Source organism: Berghia stephanieae, chromosome 10, assembly GCF_034508935.2.
Source record: "Berghia stephanieae isolate SIO BIC M18660-M18661 chromosome 10, UCSD_Bste_1.3, whole genome shotgun sequence".
Taxonomy (NCBI): Eukaryota; Metazoa; Mollusca; class Gastropoda; order Nudibranchia; family Aeolidiidae; genus Berghia; species Berghia stephanieae.
In genome coordinates, this window is record NC_088369.1 from 25,343,699 (window position 1) to 25,361,904 (window position 18,206).

An 18,206-nucleotide genomic window follows, 5' to 3' on the forward strand; every position below is an offset into this window, starting at 1 on the left:
ATTATTTTTATAGAACTAAAGCTACAGAATAATTTCTGACCCCCCCCCCCCCCCCCCCCCAAAAAAAATACTTGGCAGTTCTGACTTTCTCTCCTTACCATCTGAAGAATCCCTTGTAACTGAAGTTGGAGAAGCAGGGTCGTAGATTTCAGCTCCTGCATTCGACCTCTTTGCCTCCTTCCTGGCCTTAGACACCGGATCTTCAACAGGAGGTGGGGGCTGCTGAAAGGTTTCCTCGTTGTGTCTGTGTTTTTTCTTTTTCTTTTTCTTTGGAGACACATCTTCATCTTCAGACTCGCGTCTGCAAATAGAATCAAAGATTTTGTTTCATTGCTTTTCTAAGGCTCCAACTTGGTGTAAAACCATTAAAAAATTAAGTAAATGTCAAAAGATTCATAAGCTTTCTAATGTGAAGTCTAAAGTAATAATGACATCTCAAATCCACAAAGAGAGAAGATCACAACCATGATCACATGATTTCAAAAAACACAATCACAGTTTCTTTGTTTGATCTCTTGGGGGTATCTAATTGCCATATATACCTACTGTCTGAAATCAGTATTAAGTCACAGTGATTTTAACTCAGAAAATCCAAAATATGAAACTTGAGTTGGTTTAATTTTGGGAATTATTTTAATTCAAGACAAAAGACCTAATTTTTTTTTTTTAACTCTCCCGAGTTCATATAAACGGGCAAGCGAACAAATTTGTTCGACTTTCAATCTTAATTAAGAGAGAGAAAAAAAAAGAGCCAAAACTAAAACCTCACATCTCTAGTCATGGAAATCAGAAAAAGTGTAGAGTGGGCACTTGTATCAATAATGATGAGAAAAATAGGGTATGGAGAAGTGCCAGATGAAAACAGAGAATAAAAAGTCACGGGGTCAGTGCTAAACTGAGGATCCAATTGACACAACACCCTCTGCCTGGCCGGGAGAGAGAGGACAGCGAGCGTTCGCACAACCGACTGATCTATCCAGCCACACAGTGTGCGACCCTATTGTTCTCATCATATCTAGACATGCCTACTGAAAACCCAGGATTTGGCAGCTGGTTTACCCCGACACAGACCCGCCTATTTGAAAATTTAAAAATTCGTAGTTTTTAGGAGATAAAAATAGTAATTAACTTTACAGATCAACAATTTGCCCTCGCAAGGATTAGATAACACTTCAAAATCCTTAAAATCCTTACTCTAGTGTCAACTTTCATTTTCAACAAAATTTAATGACTTAGAATTGCTCGTGAAGTTCTGAAACTGGAGCAAAAATGTCTTAAGTCGACAAATTTTTCTTAGTACTAGACAACAGGTTTGCCGACATAATAATTTTTTTTCAGACGCTTTTTTGAGTATCGAACAAAGTAATTCATTGAGAAACTAACTAAAACAACATTGTTTACTGCGTTCCCAGTAATAATTACTCACTTCCTCTTGATGTCTTTTGCCTTGTCAGGGATAGGCTCTTTCTCCAAAGAACTCTTCTTGTGCTTTTTCTTTTTCTCCTTTTTCCTGCAAATACACAACAAGACGAATTCTTTACTACATCAGCACCAACGACAACAAATATTTCTTCACTTTTCGTCACTCACCTCCTTAACCTAACTAATGATCAGATGAACTCTACCCTATATAGAAAGCATGTTCCAGAAGTGAGATCCCAAATGCATGTCACTATTTTTGACTGCAACGAACTCTACTTTATCTTGAAATCGGGTCCAGTGTTTGAGCAATGCACTTTTATCATCATACCATCTCTTCAGGGTTTATCTAAAGCTTTCCAATGATGTATGACATGAAAGTACAAATAACACGGAAGTTATGTTACTAAGGGATCAATTTTACTATTGGAATGTTACATGATGGCTTGAGATTCACTCATAGTTGGATATGTCATGAAATGCAATAATTTTAACCATGTTTCAAGTTATTAAAGAACTGAACAAGTGTGTATGTAAGGCGTCAAACAAGGAAGAAAGAAAAATACAAGAAAAATTTATATTTTTAAAATCAGTCAACCTCGACTGAGGATCGAACCTCAGACATTCTGATACCGTTTTTCAATCATTTTCGGTCATCAGAATGTTCGATACCCAGTTGAGGTCGACTGATTTTTTGAGATGTTTTTTTTCTTCTTGTATATTTCTTTTTTATGTGGTCTTGTGGTATGACACTCGCTTTCGGATCGGAAAGTCCTGTGTTCGAGTCTCGCTTGGCGCACAGTTGAGTCCTTGGAAAAGACTCTTTACTCACATTCTCTCATCGTACTCAGGTGTAAAATGAGTACCTGGCCGTCAACAGCGTTGTCTCTGTTGGAAAAAAATTGTATTATCGCCTAACAGACGTCATGTCACATCCTACATGTTAAGTGTTGCTGTTGGCCAGGGACCCTTTGTTAAGCACTTTGATGTTGTTAAGTGAATATTGCGCTATATAAAAGCTCAATTTAAAAGAATTAAAAAAAAATAATAATGTATCACATACCCTGATTTATCTTTTTTCTTTTTGACTGGCCGTTCAGGGCTGTTGTCAGAATCCGATGAAGACTGAAATGGCAACAAAATAAACAAAAAAAAAAATAAAAAAAATAAAAAGGAGTCACTTCCAGGGGTGAGAATGACTGGTCACAAAAAAAAAGGAGGAAATTTTCAGCGCATAGATCAAGACCCATCCATGTGATGATAATCTATAAAATTGAAATTCATTAAAATTTACTGAGACGCAATCCAAAATAATGTGTCTCGCAGCAATCTCTCACACCGCTAGGAGCAATTTCAAAAGTTGAAAGAGTTGTCACAGCATAATGTGGATTTAGTAATTGTGGTGGTAGGGATGATGGTATGGTGGTGGTTGTAGTAGTGGTGGTAGGGATGATGGTGTGGTGGTGGTTGTAGTAATTGTGGTCGTAGGGATGATGGTATGGTGCTGGTTGTAGTAGTAGTAGTGGTGGTAGGGATGATGGTGTGGTGGTGGTTGTAGTAATTGTGGTGGTAGGGATGATGGTATGGTGCTGGTTGTAGTAGTGGTGGTAGGGATGATGGTGTGGTGGTGGTTGTAGTAATTGTGGTGGTAGGGATGATGGCATGGTGCTGGTTGTAGTAGTGGTGGTAGGGATGATGGTGTGGTGGTGGTTGTAGTAATTGTGGTGGTAGGGATGATGGTATGGTGCTGGTTGTAGTAGTAGTGGTAGGGATGATGGTGTGGTGGGGGTTGTAGTAGTGGTGGTGGTCGTTGTAGCAGTGATGAAAGGGATGTTGATGTAGTGGTTGTGGTGAGTCTTTTTTATTTATTTTAAAAAATGAAAAAGGCGGAATTGTGATGGTGATGGGCGGAGATAAACCACCATTTAGGCGGAAAGCTCTCAGCCCCGACTTCAGACCATAAAGCTCATGGAACCAGAGATTTATCTCAGCTTAAATAATATCATAAGGACAATAACAATGCTTGCTACCCTTTAGATAGGATGCTACTGCCAGATCTCACAAACCCAGCTACCCAACCACTGATGAGTGGACAGGATATTCAGAAAAAAATTATTAACGTCAACTGGGAGTGATCCTGGTCCGTTTACATGTGAAGTGAGTGCTCTAGCAACTGAGCTATTTGGATCCATAGGCTATCCCATAAATGTTAAAAACTTGTGTTACTTCTACAAAAAGCCCAAGCCAAGTGTAGTTCAGTACATAATGTCAGTATTTCACGTTGAACATGATAATATTTTCAAAAATCAATGACTTTTAAATAAATAAAACAGGCCTAATATGGGGATATTATTAGTTTAGTTGGTAGAGCACTCGCACACACAAAGGGACAGAGATCGATCCCAGGTGCGGCTATGTGGTCTAGTGGTATGACACTCACTTTCGGATCGGAAGGTTCTGGGTTCGAGCCTTGCGCTCGGCGCATAGTTGAGTCCTTGGAAAAGGCTCTTTACTAACATTCTCTCACCGTACTCAGATGTAAAATGAGTACCTGGCTGTTAACAGCATTGTCTTTGTCCGAAAAATTGTAATATCACCTAATAGGCGACATGTCCCGTCCTACATGTTAAATGTTGCTGTTGACCCTTGTAAAGCGCTTTGAGCACATTTAGTGGATATTGCGCTATATAAAGCTCATTTTTTTTTTTCCATCCCAATCCATCTAGAACTGTTAGAACTGGTGGAAAGTACTTCGCAATATACAAACATCCTATCAAAAGGGTGGCAAGCAATTGCTATTGTCTGTTTCATGCTATGCAAATTGGGATAAACTCGGGCTTCATGGGCATAATGGCTCTGAAGGACTACAATCTAAATTAATATAAGTATAATATATACATATATTAAAAATGGCGTCCAAGTTACTTTGTCAAAACCTTTTTATAATACAGGATAGGCCAAAGGTCCTTAAAACTGACAATATGTAAGATGGGATACTGCCTTTTTTCCAATGTTTTACACATTGTATTATATAATATACCTTCTTCTCTTCAGCTTGTTCTTCTGCTTGTAAAGCACTCAGAATTTCTTGCCGTTTCTTCTCCAGGTCCATCTCTTTCTCCCTAGCCAATTCTGATTAAATTGTAAAAGTAAAAGCATGTATAAAATAATAATAATATTAGTATTAATAATAACAGTAATAATAATAATAATAATAATAATAATAATAATAATAATAATAATAATAATAATAATAATAATAATAATAATATAATAATAATAATAATAATAATAATAATAATAATTATAATAGTATTAATAACAATAGTATTAATAACAACAGCAACAACAATAATAATAAAAACAATATATGACATTTTATAGCTCACATATACATAAAAACAACGGCATACAAGAAAGTTTAAGTAAGAATAACAGGAGTAAGTAAGACTGATTGTTCAAAAGGTTTAAGGTGGTAAGACCATAGTAGCACATATGATTCCCAACCTTCTATAAATAAACTAGATTCCCTCCCTTATATAAATAAACTATCTTAAAAATGCTTCAGAATCCATTCAATTCAAATTACCAAGTGGCGAATAAATTTTTTTAATAATTCACCAATCTTCCTCAAATACACAGGTGCAAAAAAAACCCCAAAAAACCTGAAATTTGAAGATAAAAATCCCAATGCAATAAAAATCAGGCCAAGGGATAATCTACTTTAAATTTTATTGATATAAGCGGCATATATTTAAACAAACACTCTTTTACCATTTTTTTTTTCAAATAAAGCTTTTACATAGAGTAAAAACTACTAAACTATGCTCCAAGAGCTTTACAGGTGGTCCCAACAACACTTAACATGCAGGATGAGACGTGAATCAAGACGACGCTTTTACTGTATGGGTACTCATTTTACACCTGAGTGCGTCGACAGAATGTGAGCAAAGAGCCTTTTCCATTACACTGACTAAACTTGAATCGACTAGAACTGGAGCCTTAAGTGTCGTAACAGAGGACCATAAAACTGCAAATATTCATGTTCATTTATGAAAAGACTCACTGTCAATATTCCAGCTGTCTGAATCCTCCTCACTGTCGTCCATGCTATCTGCTGCTCCTGAATCAGGCATCCGAATCACAACCTGAGATTTCATCTTGTTCAGGTCTTTACTGGATGACTGACCTTTGAACTTCAGTCTCAGATTATCACCATCTTGTTTTGAATCTCTGATGACCAAATAAGTAAATGTAGTAAATATATCAAAATATTTCTTTCTCTCATACACTTTAGGAGCATTTTTTGAACAGCATCCCCGCCCCCCCCCCCCCCCCCCCCCCCAAAAACCCATTTATTATATCTGTAAAAAACCATTGCTGCTACAGGTAGATCAAGAAACCCTGACCCGTAAGACTGATGTGATGTCAGAAGCTTGTCTTTCTGGATACTGCAGCTCTAGTAACACTTCAAATTTTGAAGTCATTTACGCCGTCAAATTTGACTGAAACTAACTCTTCGACAAAACGAAGACATGAGGTTTGAAATAAATAAAGCAAGTGTCAGGCAGGTAGAAGTGATAATAGACAATGTGATTAGAATATAAGCATTATAATCATCACTGTCGATATGACTGTCAGCCCTTGATATAGAAGGAATATCACATAAAAGCAAGTCATTCATCATATAAATAAAGACAACCTGATCAAAACCAAACAATCTACTGATGAAGCAATTAAAGCTAGATTGTCGCACTCCAAAAAGCTAACCAGCCTCAATGCTCGACAAGCCAGAATTGCAATCCAGGAAAACCCCAGGTATTGTGGGAATGTATCAAAGTTAAATTTCCATAATTAAATAAAGAAGAATGATAAAATTGGAATGAATATGTCTTTAAGTCACTTTATTACATTTTACTGAGATGTGCCGAAATTGCAATAAAATCCAAAGAGAAAAAAGAAACGACAAAATTGAAATGAACAGTGAACAGCGTGGATGTCTGAGTAAGTCAATGGTAGAAATTAATTTGCGCAGGATTTAATCACCAAACACTATTTCTCATTTTAATTAGGTACAAAAAATTAGCAAAGAAACAGTCAACCAGTTGGTTTACAATGTGAAGCAATCGAGTCATAAAAACACAATCTAAGTTAAGTTTAATTTAGACTTTTCTCTAGAAAGTAGTTCTTGCAGTTCATACTTTACTTTCAGCCACTACAAAGTAGCCAAAATTGGCTTAGCCAAAAATGTGAAATTTATTGCTCCGCCAGTTAGTCAGGATTGGTTACCTCTGTAAAGACAACAGATTTGGAAAGATAAGAAATAATTTCACAAAGATGTGTGAACTTATACAGGGATGCAGTGAGACTTTAAATAAAAAAAGCATAGCTAAACTTTAGTCACATTAAGTGACCCATTTATATGTGCGGCTATGTGGTCTAGTGGTATGACACTTGCTTTCGGATCGGAAGGTCTCCTGGGTTCGAGCCTTGCACTGGCGCATAGTTGAGTTCTTGGAAAAGGCTCTTCACACACATTCTCTCACCGTACTCAGGTGTAAAATGAGTACCTGGCCGTTAACAGTGTTGTCTGTCCAAAAAATTGTAATATCGCCTAACACTAACAGGCGTCATGTCCCGTCCTACATGTTAAAGGTTGCTGTTGACCAGGAACCCCTTGTAAAGCTCTTTGAGCACATTTAGTGGATATTGCACTATATAAAGCTCAATATATCATGAGTTCTGCTATGCATAGTGTTGTGGAATATGCCCCAATTATTATTGTAAGCTTCACCAAAGTTGACATACATTCATCAACAAGAGATGAAGTGAGTAGGAAAGTGCCAGAAGATAATAGAGAATAACAATTTTGCGGCGGTGATGAGAGTTTGAACCCGTGACATTACTGGTACGACAACTCTGCCTGGCCGGGGGAGAATGTGACTCTACCGTATGAGCTATCCACGATCCCTAAAAAGATCATCTCTAACCCTAGTCATTATTAGAGCTCTCTCTTCCTGACTACTTGAGATCGCGGGTCCAACACACACAACCTCCGCGAAGTTAGTTGGCCAGCAATTAAGCTTACTAGTTAATATTCTCAACACAAACATATAACATAGAAACAATTAAGACATTCATCAAATAACTTTCTTTTTTTTAACAATTCACAAAATGACTTGAGTCACTTGACTGATAATTTACAGGTCTAAATTTTAAAAAAAAAAAGAGAGAGAGAGAGAGAGAGAGAGAGAGAGAGAGAGAGAGAGAGAGAGAGAGAGAGAGAGAGAGAGAGAGAGAGAGAGAGAGAGAGAGAGAGAGAGAAAGCATGATAAGGTTTTGCAATATGTTATAGTTATACACCTACCTTTTTCCCTGCCCTTTGACTGACACAGGATGGCTGTAAGGACAATTCTTTCCATAGGGACATGAACCATTCTTTTGAAATTCGACACACACAGAGGATTTCTAAGGTGGAGGGGATGTTGGAGAATGTATTTATATTATTTTGATTAAGTTCCAAAAAAAAATATTTAATAAAAACAAAGTTAAAAAATTCGTTTATAATTGAAAAATATATCTAGAATAGTGCTTTAATAATAAGTCATTAACTTGAAGCAAACTGCAATCAACAATTTCAAAATAGATTGGGACTTTATGTGATAGGTTATTATTTGATAAAATCATACTCATACATATAAGATTGAAATGAAACTATTAAAATTGACTTGCTTAAAAATCAGCAGTAAAAGGGGGTGTGTCCAATGTTCCACAGAGATTTTTAAATCTAGTTTTAAACTAATTTAGCATTTATAAGGGAAAAGTAGTGTGAATTTTATAAGTTAACCATGATCATTGAGATAAAGATTTATATCATAGCAACTCTTATGATTGCAAAAATCGCAAAGACTTCCTAGTGTATTCCATAGAGAATTAAGAGGTGTATCTAACGTAAACACGAGATTTAGACCCAGTAATGTTAGTAATCTATGATCTCTTTGAGCACTGAGGTTATATTCCCATTTCCGTCACAAAATGGCTGACACCTGATTGAGGTAGCCTGAGAATGGCAATCTAAGACTAAGTGACATTCAAATTTGGTGCAAAATCTCAATTAAAATATACCCCCCTAGGGCCAATTGAACGTTCTGATGAAAGAAATGATACCATTGATTCAACTTATACTTATAGTACTTTTGTAGAAAGTTGCATTGGATTACATTATTATTTTAGCCTTTCAAGACCAGTAGAACAGATTCTGCTCTGGCTGCACAGTGCAGCCAATGGCGCTGATAAAGCTAAAATGTAAATGGCTCTTCACATGAAAGAAGTCATCGTATTTTTTTTTTAACAAACGAAAACAAGTCCACGCCCACTTGTTTATATCAAAAGCAAAGGAAAGCCTTTAATAAATACTGAAACCATTCAAAAGAACGACAAATCAAATAAAGTAGAATAAGTTCTGTGGCGTAATTTAAATTCAATCAAGAAAATGACAAATATTATTATTATTGAGAAGCTTTTAACCACAAAAGACATATTGAGTATGAGTATGAGGGAAGTTGATTTCTTCTAATAGGGCCATTCCATGTCAAGTGGACCAAATTTTCGGAAATTGGGAACCACACCCCAAACATAGTCTTTCTTTCCAGGACACAGCTGCGAATATTCAATTTATTCATCGTTGTTATAATGATTCAATTACCTTTTAATCTTTAATCTCATCTGCTATCCTTTTACCTCTTTTAGAATCGGGTTCAGCAAAAAGTCCTTTTTCTTTCTATTATTTTCTCACTTTTTTCACAAGCTATTTTTAACTTGAGAATATTCCAACACACAAAATGATAAATTTAAAGGAACTGGATATTTTTTTTCATTCATACCACCCTGATATATCTGAATGAGTGCGTGGTCTAAAATTATTGAACTGTTAATGCATTATTTCACACTTTTTTCAAAAATAAAGAAACTGAAAGCCTTAAATTTATTATCTTTTAAGAGTTTGTCATAGGCAAAATATTTTAAGCTTTGTTTGTTATATGTATAGTGTAATATAAGTCGATTTTGGGGGTTTAAATAATTTATTGAGTTATGCCCCTTTGTAACTTATAAGATTGACACACTTAGGTTCTTTGCAGGTGATTTTTACCATGACGTACCTTAAAATACAAGGAAAGCTTCCATGTGCTTATAGAAATAGTGTATCAGCACAATATATCGAATTTTGAAAAAAATCCCAGCCGATACCTTTGACCGTTTTGAGCCTTGAAGTTGACAAAAATTTGTGATTTTGGTGCACGTCGCATTACGCTATGCGTTATTGTTCGAAAAATTATACTACCAGACCCATATTTTTGCTTTATTATGTTGGAGCATATGTCATTTATTGAGATACAAATCATCAATGACCAAAAATGAACCATTAAAGTCATGAAAAAAAATATTGAAAAAATTCATTTTTTTGCCGAACAGCATGGGGAGCCATATTCAAGGGCAAATAACTCCAAAAGTTGACAAATATTTTAAGTTTCCTTCAAATAATTGTAATCTATACTAAAAGTTGTACAGGATTACCAAATTTGAGAGAGTTAGCTTGATTAATAAAAAAGTCATAACCTCTCAAAAATGAACCCACGAGCAAATTTGATTTTGACACGTTTTGAGACAAAATTTCAAAAAATTTTAACAAATTCAAATATTCATATTCTGAACTGAAAATTTGGTTTTCTTCATGTCTCATAAGTATCTTCAATTGAGCCAAGTTTGAGGAAAATCAAAAGGGGTGTGGTTCCCACCCTTGGTCCACTTGACGTGGAATGCCCCAATACTAATGTAGAGAGTTGACTGTTTTATTTTTACCAAGGGTTTTTGATGCAAAAAGACCAAAATAAAATTTAAAAAAACATCTACCATGCCTCAGTAGACCACCACTTAGAAAGTGTTAAAATTCATTTTTAAAAAAAACACAAATTGCACAATATGGTTTAAAAGTACAACATATACAAACTAGAGTGAAATTTAACTCAATCTTTTCTACTAATTCAAACTATAATTTGTAAGGAATATAAAAGTCCTTCTTCTCTAATGGAAGGATGAAAGACAACGGTTACCTTTTTACAATTAACAAATGTCTGAAAAGGGTTATAGGTATTATTATGAAATCGGCAAAGTTGTTTAAATTTAAGAAAGGATGTCAGGAAGGCTTAATGTTGGTATATTGTCTTTGTCAACTGTAAATTCCAAATTGTAAACATTTAATGACAAGCATGTGAAGCCGAATCAACAAGTCAAAAAAAACAAAATAGTTGTTTGATGAACATGAGCAAACGTTTTGAAAAGCAAAACAAACTTTTGAAAAAAATCAAACAACTGACAACTGCAAAGAAAATCAAATTCAAATAACTGCAAAGCTGAACCATTTACCCCTCTGAAATACAAGTGGGTGTACTGGAAAAAAACAATTCTCTTCATATAAATAATAATAGTGAAGGCAATTAAAAATCTGAGCTAGCCTAATTGACCATTGACGGGACTTGTCTATCTATAATATAAGAGCAGGGTTCCAGATACTTCAGTAGGTAGAGAGAGCACTCGTAATGGGACCGAGATGAATCCTGGGCGAGTTGAGATTATTTTTCTGACCCCTCTCCCCCTGTCCAACCAGCAGTGATTAGGCAGCTTGACTTGGTGGAAAGTACTTTGTAATAATAGACTAGCCAGCATCCTACCAAAAGGCATTCATTGCCATTGCTTTTTTGTCAGTTCGCGCTAGAGAAACTGGACTAAGTGTCGGGGCTCTATGAGCTTAACTGCTCTTAATACCCTACTCAATACTAGGAAAGACTAATGTTTATAACTATACCTATAACTATATAAAAAATAAGGCACACTCCTAGTCCTAGTCCGGTCCACAGAGAGTCACATCTGCTGACCAGCCCCAGAGAATCAGAAGAGAACAAATCTTCTGAGTCTCATCTAAGAAAGATGGAAGTGTCTAGGGAGACCAAGATTTTGGTCTCCTTAGCCAAAATGGCTCGCTTTGGCTAGGGAGACCAAGATTTTGGGCCCCCGGCGTAAAACCGTATTTTCGTTTACAGAACTGTTTCTTATGTTAAAGAGGCGAGTTTTTTCTTCTATTTATTCATGGCTTGCCTATTTGTTTTTGTCGCTGTTCTGTCTTTCTTTTTTTATTTTTCTTCTTTTTAAATTTAAAAAAAAAAGGGGGGGGGGGGGGGGGAGGTTATATTTTAGGTAATAATCACCCCTCCCCGCACACACGAAAAAAATTTCAGAGAAAAGATTGCAAGTTATCGGCTGGTCGCCCACACAAAATTAAATTTTTATTTTTTTGCTAGGAAGACACGATTTTGGTCTTCCAACGCAAAACAATGGAACTGTTTCTTGTACTATTAAATTATGTTGAGGAGGGCAGTTTTTGTTGTTGTCTTTATTTATTTCTGTTATTTTGGAGGAGAGAGAGAGAGAGAGAGAGAGAGAGAGGAGAGAGGAGAGAGAGAGAGAGGAGGAGGAGAGAGAGAGAGAGAGAGGAGAAGAGAGAGAGAGAGAGAGAGAGAGAGAGAGAGAGAAGAGAGAGAGAGAGAGAGAGAGAGGAGAGAGAGAGAGAGAGAGAGAGAGGAGAGAGAGAGAGAGAGAGGAGAGAGAGAGAGAGAGAGAGAGAGAGAGAGAGAGAGAGAGAGAGAGAGAGAGAGAGAGAGAGAGAGAGAGAGAGAGAGAGAGAGAGAGAGAGAGAGAGAGAGAGAGAAGAGAGAGAGAGAGAGAGAGAGAGAGAGAGAGAAGAGAGAGAGAGAGAGAGAGAGAGAGAGAGAGAGAGAGAGAGAGAGAGAGAGGAGAGAGAGAGGAGAGAGAGAGAGGAGAGAGAGAGAGAGAGAGGAGAGAGAGAGAGAGAGAGAGGAGAGAGAGAGAGAGAGAGAGAGAGAGAGAGAGAGAGAAAGAGAGAGAGAGAGAGATATCAGCCGCCCAACCCAAAAATTTCTTTGTTCTTCAATTTTCTCTTATGTAGTTCCAAAAAAATTCGGTTAACTTTCTGGGGGGAGGGGGGGGGGGGATACTTGCTGTTGAGTACAATGCAGTACAACGATGAATACAAAGCCTTTGTTTGTAAAGGGTTTTATGGCGCTTGCAACACGTTTAGATCACATCAGTGTCAGTAAAAAGGAAGAAAATAGGATAGTTTTAAAAACATCATCCAAGTGCTGTGGCTTTTTCTCTTTGATCTCGTATCACGGTCTCCCCTGCACCCAACATGTTTGTCGTTTGTGCCCCCCCCCCCCCCCCCCCCACACACACACACACCTTCCCCCGTCATAGGCTTATAACTGTCTATCCGTGGACAGAGATCCACATGCACTATTATCTAATATTAAATGACACTGACCCTGCCCCACCCCTAACACATGGTAGGATAAGGCCTGAGGTAGTCTCCACTCCATCGTTGTTCCCTGTTACTTGTGAGCTGACGCCTACAGCAGATCTTTTTTTTTTTTGAAGTTCAACTGAATGCTCAGTAGACAATAGGGACATTTTAAAAAAGTGAGTCTGCCTATACTACTGGTTCGTTGGATCTGAGACTGAGTCTGAGATAAGTTCGTTTGAGAAGAGTTTTTTCACTAAGGTCAATGAAAAGAAGAAAAGAAAAAAAAAGAGGGGGGGAGTTTATCTGTTCACAGAATTTAGTTGTGCGTTGAGTCCGAATTGTTTATTGTATATTATGGAAGCCTGTGGGGGCGATCCACAAACAACCGAGGTGTTGGGTGCAAGGGAGACCATGATACGAGATCAAAAAAGAAAAAGCTGCCGACCCTACTCGGGACGCCAAAATCACGGTCTATCATGCCGAAATTGAAATTTAAAAAAGGAAGAGTACAAAAATAAATTTTGTATTGGGGGGGGGGGGGGGGGGGGGGGGGTAGGGGTATGATAATATTGTTAGCTAGCTACAAGGCCTAAAAACAAACCAATATATAAAAAAGAAATAAATAAAATTAAGAAAAAAACAACCCAAAATAAAAAAAAAATAAAAAAACAACCCAAAAAAAAATCCACTACAGGAAGTAGCAGTTCTATAAATTAATACACGGTTAACCTAGCAAAATTCTAAAACTATTGTTTTAAAAAATTTAATTAAATTTTGTGTGGGCGACCAGCCGATAACTTGCAGAGTCTCTTTTCTGACATTTTTTGGTGTGGGGGGAGGCTTGATTATAAAGTGCAAAAAAAAAATAAACAGGCAAGCAATAAATAAAAGAAGGAAAAACTCGCCTCTTCAACATAAAGAAACAGTTCTATAAACGAAAGGCAGTGTCTACGTACACGGTAGCCTTGCACCTAGCCCCAGAATCTACGTTCACGGCAGCCTTGCACCTAGCCCCAGAATCTACGTACAGGGTTACCGGGCTGGGCTGCCACATGCGTGACTAAATTGGCCAAAGAGAGAATCTATACTTTGGCATTAGACACCTATTACCCGATGTCTTGGTTTTTAATCCTAGCCTAGTGAGAGAGAAAAAACTAAACAATCATACATGTATCTGCAAACAGCAGAACGTTTTCATTTTACAATGAGATGGGAAGGGGAAGGGATAACTGAGAGAGAGAGAAAGAGAGAGAAATAGAGAGAGAGAGAGAGAGAGAGAGAGAGAGAGAGAGAGAGAGAGAGAGAGAGAGAGAGAGAGATGGGCGGGGGGATAGACAGGTGTCTGGGGATAACGAATTTTCATTATCCCCAGACAGGTGTCTGGGGATAATCACAGCGTAACGTTAGGGAGTTTAATAGAAATTCTAAATGTACCTCACACACTTGAAACCAATGTCATATGAAAGAGCTGGCAACACAGATTACAAAACAGTTTGAATTTTGTTTCTATCTTGATTAGAAATGTAGTTACGGCAGTTCAAAGTCTGAAATTTCAGACCGATTTTTACCCCAAAATTACCATTGCAAATTGTGACCGAAAACGCGTGATGTTAATAAAAAATGGTTTAAAACAGTCAATATGGAGTTCTTATCATATATTGTATACCAAAATGTTCGTCTTATCGAGGACAATGCATTTACATTAATAAAGAGGAAGATAAACATTTCAAATTAACACATTATTACATAATATGACGCAAATGTTACATAATCAAAAACTCGGCTAGACGTAAGAAAGAATTTGCTCTATCACTTTTGGATTTATCCCCAATATCTCACTGAAACAATTGCAAATAATTACCCTCTTTTAATTAATACATAGAGAATAAAAAAGGGTTTGAGAGTATTTAAATGAAAAGATATAAACATGTTGTGTAATGAAATAATGAGTTTATTTTTACCTATGGCAATTTAATTGCATATAAATAAAATGGTAGATTGAAAAAGTTCAAATAAATTGAAACAGATTCCCTATTATAATTAGAAGGAAAGTTCTGGCTTTTAATACTTTAAAAAATTCTGCTGAACCACTTTGGGTTTATTGCTATTACATCATTTGAACTGACAATTAATATAATTTTATCCCCCCCCCCCCCTTCTCTCTCAATGTATGGGGGTGTCAAAACTAATAGAACTTCTTACCATAATCATTATTAAGGCTAAGGCCTTTAAAATATGGATACAAATGATAAACATACCTAAACATATGGGAAAGAAACTTGATGACTTGATGGCAAAGTAAAATAAAATTAAATTAAAGCAATTGGTATTTTTAAAATATCGATATTGAGAAGAATGAGAATGAGAAGAAATATACGAACTTTTAAAACAAAAACTATAAAATGCCTATAAATAAAGTTGGAAAGTATGTATTCAAAATAAAAACATAGTAACTAATAGTACTGAAAATATTATGGACTAAATTTAACATAATACATAACTAAATATAAAATATCGATATCGCCCGGCAGCCATGATGAGAAGATAATGTAAACAAGGCATTTCGGCGCAGAGTTAAAAGGTGTCTGCGCATCGATATAGAGCCTGAAATTTGGCATGAATAAAGTTTAGATGTTATTCTAAAAACAAGCGTTTAAATTTTAAAAACACACGCGATAAATAAAAAAATAAATGCATTTGAAAATTGCCAAATTTTAACTTCATATATAACTTCTGGAATTATTAATGGATTTCTCCTTAATTGGCACCATTTAAAAGGAAATTGAAAGACGAAAATAATGATACCAAAATATCTGCGATATTCCTCTTTATAACAAAGTTATGCATCTTTAATTGAACCCCCCAAAACGCGAACGGCGATTTCCAGTCACAACTTTCCTATGGGCGAGTTGGGTCAAAATTTGACTGCCACTGCTGCTGCTCACTAAACTGCCTAGCGTAACGTAATGTCAATGTCGTTCACCCCATATAAAATACGACACTGCACGTATTAGACATCTCTTCTTCCTTAGACTCAAACATGTCAAACTGCAGTGATAATCACAGTTTCAACCATAAATCCATTGTCACTCTTTCAGAATTTCTGAGAGAGAATGATGATAAATGAATGATTCTTCTCCTTCAGTCAGTCATGTTGAATTGAATTTCTAGAGTCTGCAAAAAAAAAGTGACACTTCACTTACATCGGATGTTTGCCTTTGCGAGGCTCCAGGCCCTAGTCTTTCAAAAACACTGGGCTTCCGTCTATCTGATTCTTTTCCTGAGTCATCCTCTTCAACAGTTACTCTTCGTTTAGACTTATAGGAACTTGCCGGTTGGGCCCGTTGCAAATGTCTAGGTAGAAACTTTAGCTTTGATTCCTCCATGACGCCATGTTATTGTATGGTTGTAAAAAATAAGAATCGTTGTTGTCGCTTTGTTTGTTCACGAAACGAAATTTCATCGTACGCTGAAAGGTGTCCGACATCGAATTATATTAATTATAATCTTTTATTATTATTATTATTTATTATTTATTTATATTATTTTATTATTATTATTATATTATTATTATTATTATTATTATTATTATTATTATTATTATTATTATTATTATTATTATTATTATTATTATTATTATTATTATTATTATTATTATTATTATTATTATTATTATTATTATTATTATTATTATTATTATTATTTATTATTATTATTATTATTATTATTATTATTATTATTCTTGAACTAATAGAAAGAGTGCAAAGGAGAGCAAACTTACCACACTCCTGAAAGACAAAACATACTGTGAGAGACTGAAAGAATTAAATCTCCCGACTTTAGATTACAGGAGAAGAAGAGGAGATATGATCCAAACATATAACATAGTAAAGGGAAGAGACAGGGCAGAGGCAGGATTTCTTAAACCAAACAAGAACATTCAGACACGAGGAAACAGCAAGAAACTGAGAAAAGAACGTTTTAAGACAAATGAAAGAAGGAACTTTTTTTCATCTAGAATTGTTAATAACTGGAATAAATTCTAAGCAGAGTTGGAGATAAGCAACATCCTAGGAAACAAGTTCAGTTATAAGAATTGGTCCAATCATTAATAGATGAGGAGGAGCGAAGGAGACTACACCGAGTCTAAAAACTCTATACAGAGGTATCCAGGTATCCAGGTAATGGATAACAGATTCAAAACGAGCAAAACATCTAACATGGAACGTTTCAGCCTCAAATTCTTCGTCAGCCAACAACACGAAGCATATGATTATGTAATTGTTTTATTTTATCATATTTATTTATTTATTTCGTTCTTTTTGTATCTGTGTGTTGGCTGGAAATGGTAATAACGGGAATGTGAATTGCATTTGTTTGTTTTTTTATTATTTCATTTATTTTAGTCTGCTATTTGTATAATATTGGTTTTTGGTACAATGGTTCAATACACTTTGCAGTTCACTTTTTCTAGCAGCTTGGTATCCATTTATAATATTTTGCTTTATTTTTATTTCATCCAATAAAACATTGAATCTTTGGAGAATTCTATAATATATAGATTAGATTTGTGACACAGGCAGCGTGTACTAACAGTGAGTGTGAAAGAGCTCGATGGACTCAACATTCTCGTGTCAACCCTGATGACACCCGAAGAAAGAAAAAATATGGTGACCCAGGTAAGGAAAGTGATGAATGGTATTTTACCCTGGTAGGGGAAAGAAATAACCGAAAAGTCTATAGATAGTATGCAGATGACGTCACTCAGGCCTTTGTTATTGTTTTTGCCATCCGCGTTTGTGAGTTGTTCTCACTAAACTGTATTAACCAGACTATAAAAGTTCATGGTTACACAGAGTTTGTGTGTTGGTCCGTTATACTTCCGGATGGCAATGTTGTGAACTCCTTGGCCAAGCGCATTCTATCTATAGATAGATCGAAGTTGACGTCACTCAGATCTTTGTTATTGTTTTTATTTATTTATTTATTTTTTTTTTTGGCCATCCACGTTTATGAGTAATTCTCACTGAACTGTATGTATTACACAGACTATAAAAGTTCATGGTTACACAGAGTTTCGTGTGTTGTTCCGTCATACTTCCGGATGCAATGCTGTGAACTTCTTAGCCAAGCGCATACTATCTATAACATTCGTCTCTTGAATAGTGTGTACTTACCATCTTCGGCATCTCTGTATTGGGTCTTGATAGCTCGGAAAAGTGAAAAAGCGAATAAGGGTAATTGATTATGGTAGATGAAGGGCATACCCGAAACGTTCATAATATTCGCTTTTGTAAAAGACGTACTTACCATCACCGCAATCACTGTATTCCTCGATATAAAGTATGGGCTCTTAACATCACGACGGAGGACAGCTTATCACTTTAGATGAAGGGCAAATCCGATACGTTTA

General features: G+C 36.0%; 1 protein-coding gene across 2 annotated transcripts in view; it reads right to left on the reverse strand.

The window, feature by feature from the left end:
* LOC144980876 (uncharacterized) overlaps positions 1–16,203 on the reverse strand; it is a 36,000-nt gene extending 19,797 nt beyond the window's left edge. The window contains exons 1-7 of one of the 2 annotated variants that reach the window (XM_078928764.1): positions 15,997–16,203; positions 7,787–7,887; positions 5,486–5,652; positions 4,460–4,551; positions 2,483–2,544; positions 1,427–1,510; positions 99–301 (exon numbers count right to left, since the gene is read on the reverse strand). In XM_078928764.1, the coding sequence (XP_078784890.1) occupies positions 99–301; positions 1,427–1,510; positions 2,483–2,544; positions 4,460–4,551; positions 5,486–5,652; positions 7,787–7,887; positions 15,997–16,179 (892 nt within the window). In that variant the 5' untranslated portion in view covers positions 16,180–16,203. Of the gene's footprint in view, positions 1–98; positions 302–1,426; positions 1,511–2,482; positions 2,545–4,459; positions 4,552–5,485; positions 5,653–7,786; positions 7,888–10,842; positions 10,906–15,996 lie in introns of those variants that run through there. The other variant, XM_078928765.1, reaches the window with a different exon arrangement.
* Between the last annotated feature and the right edge of the window lie 2,003 nt (positions 16,204–18,206).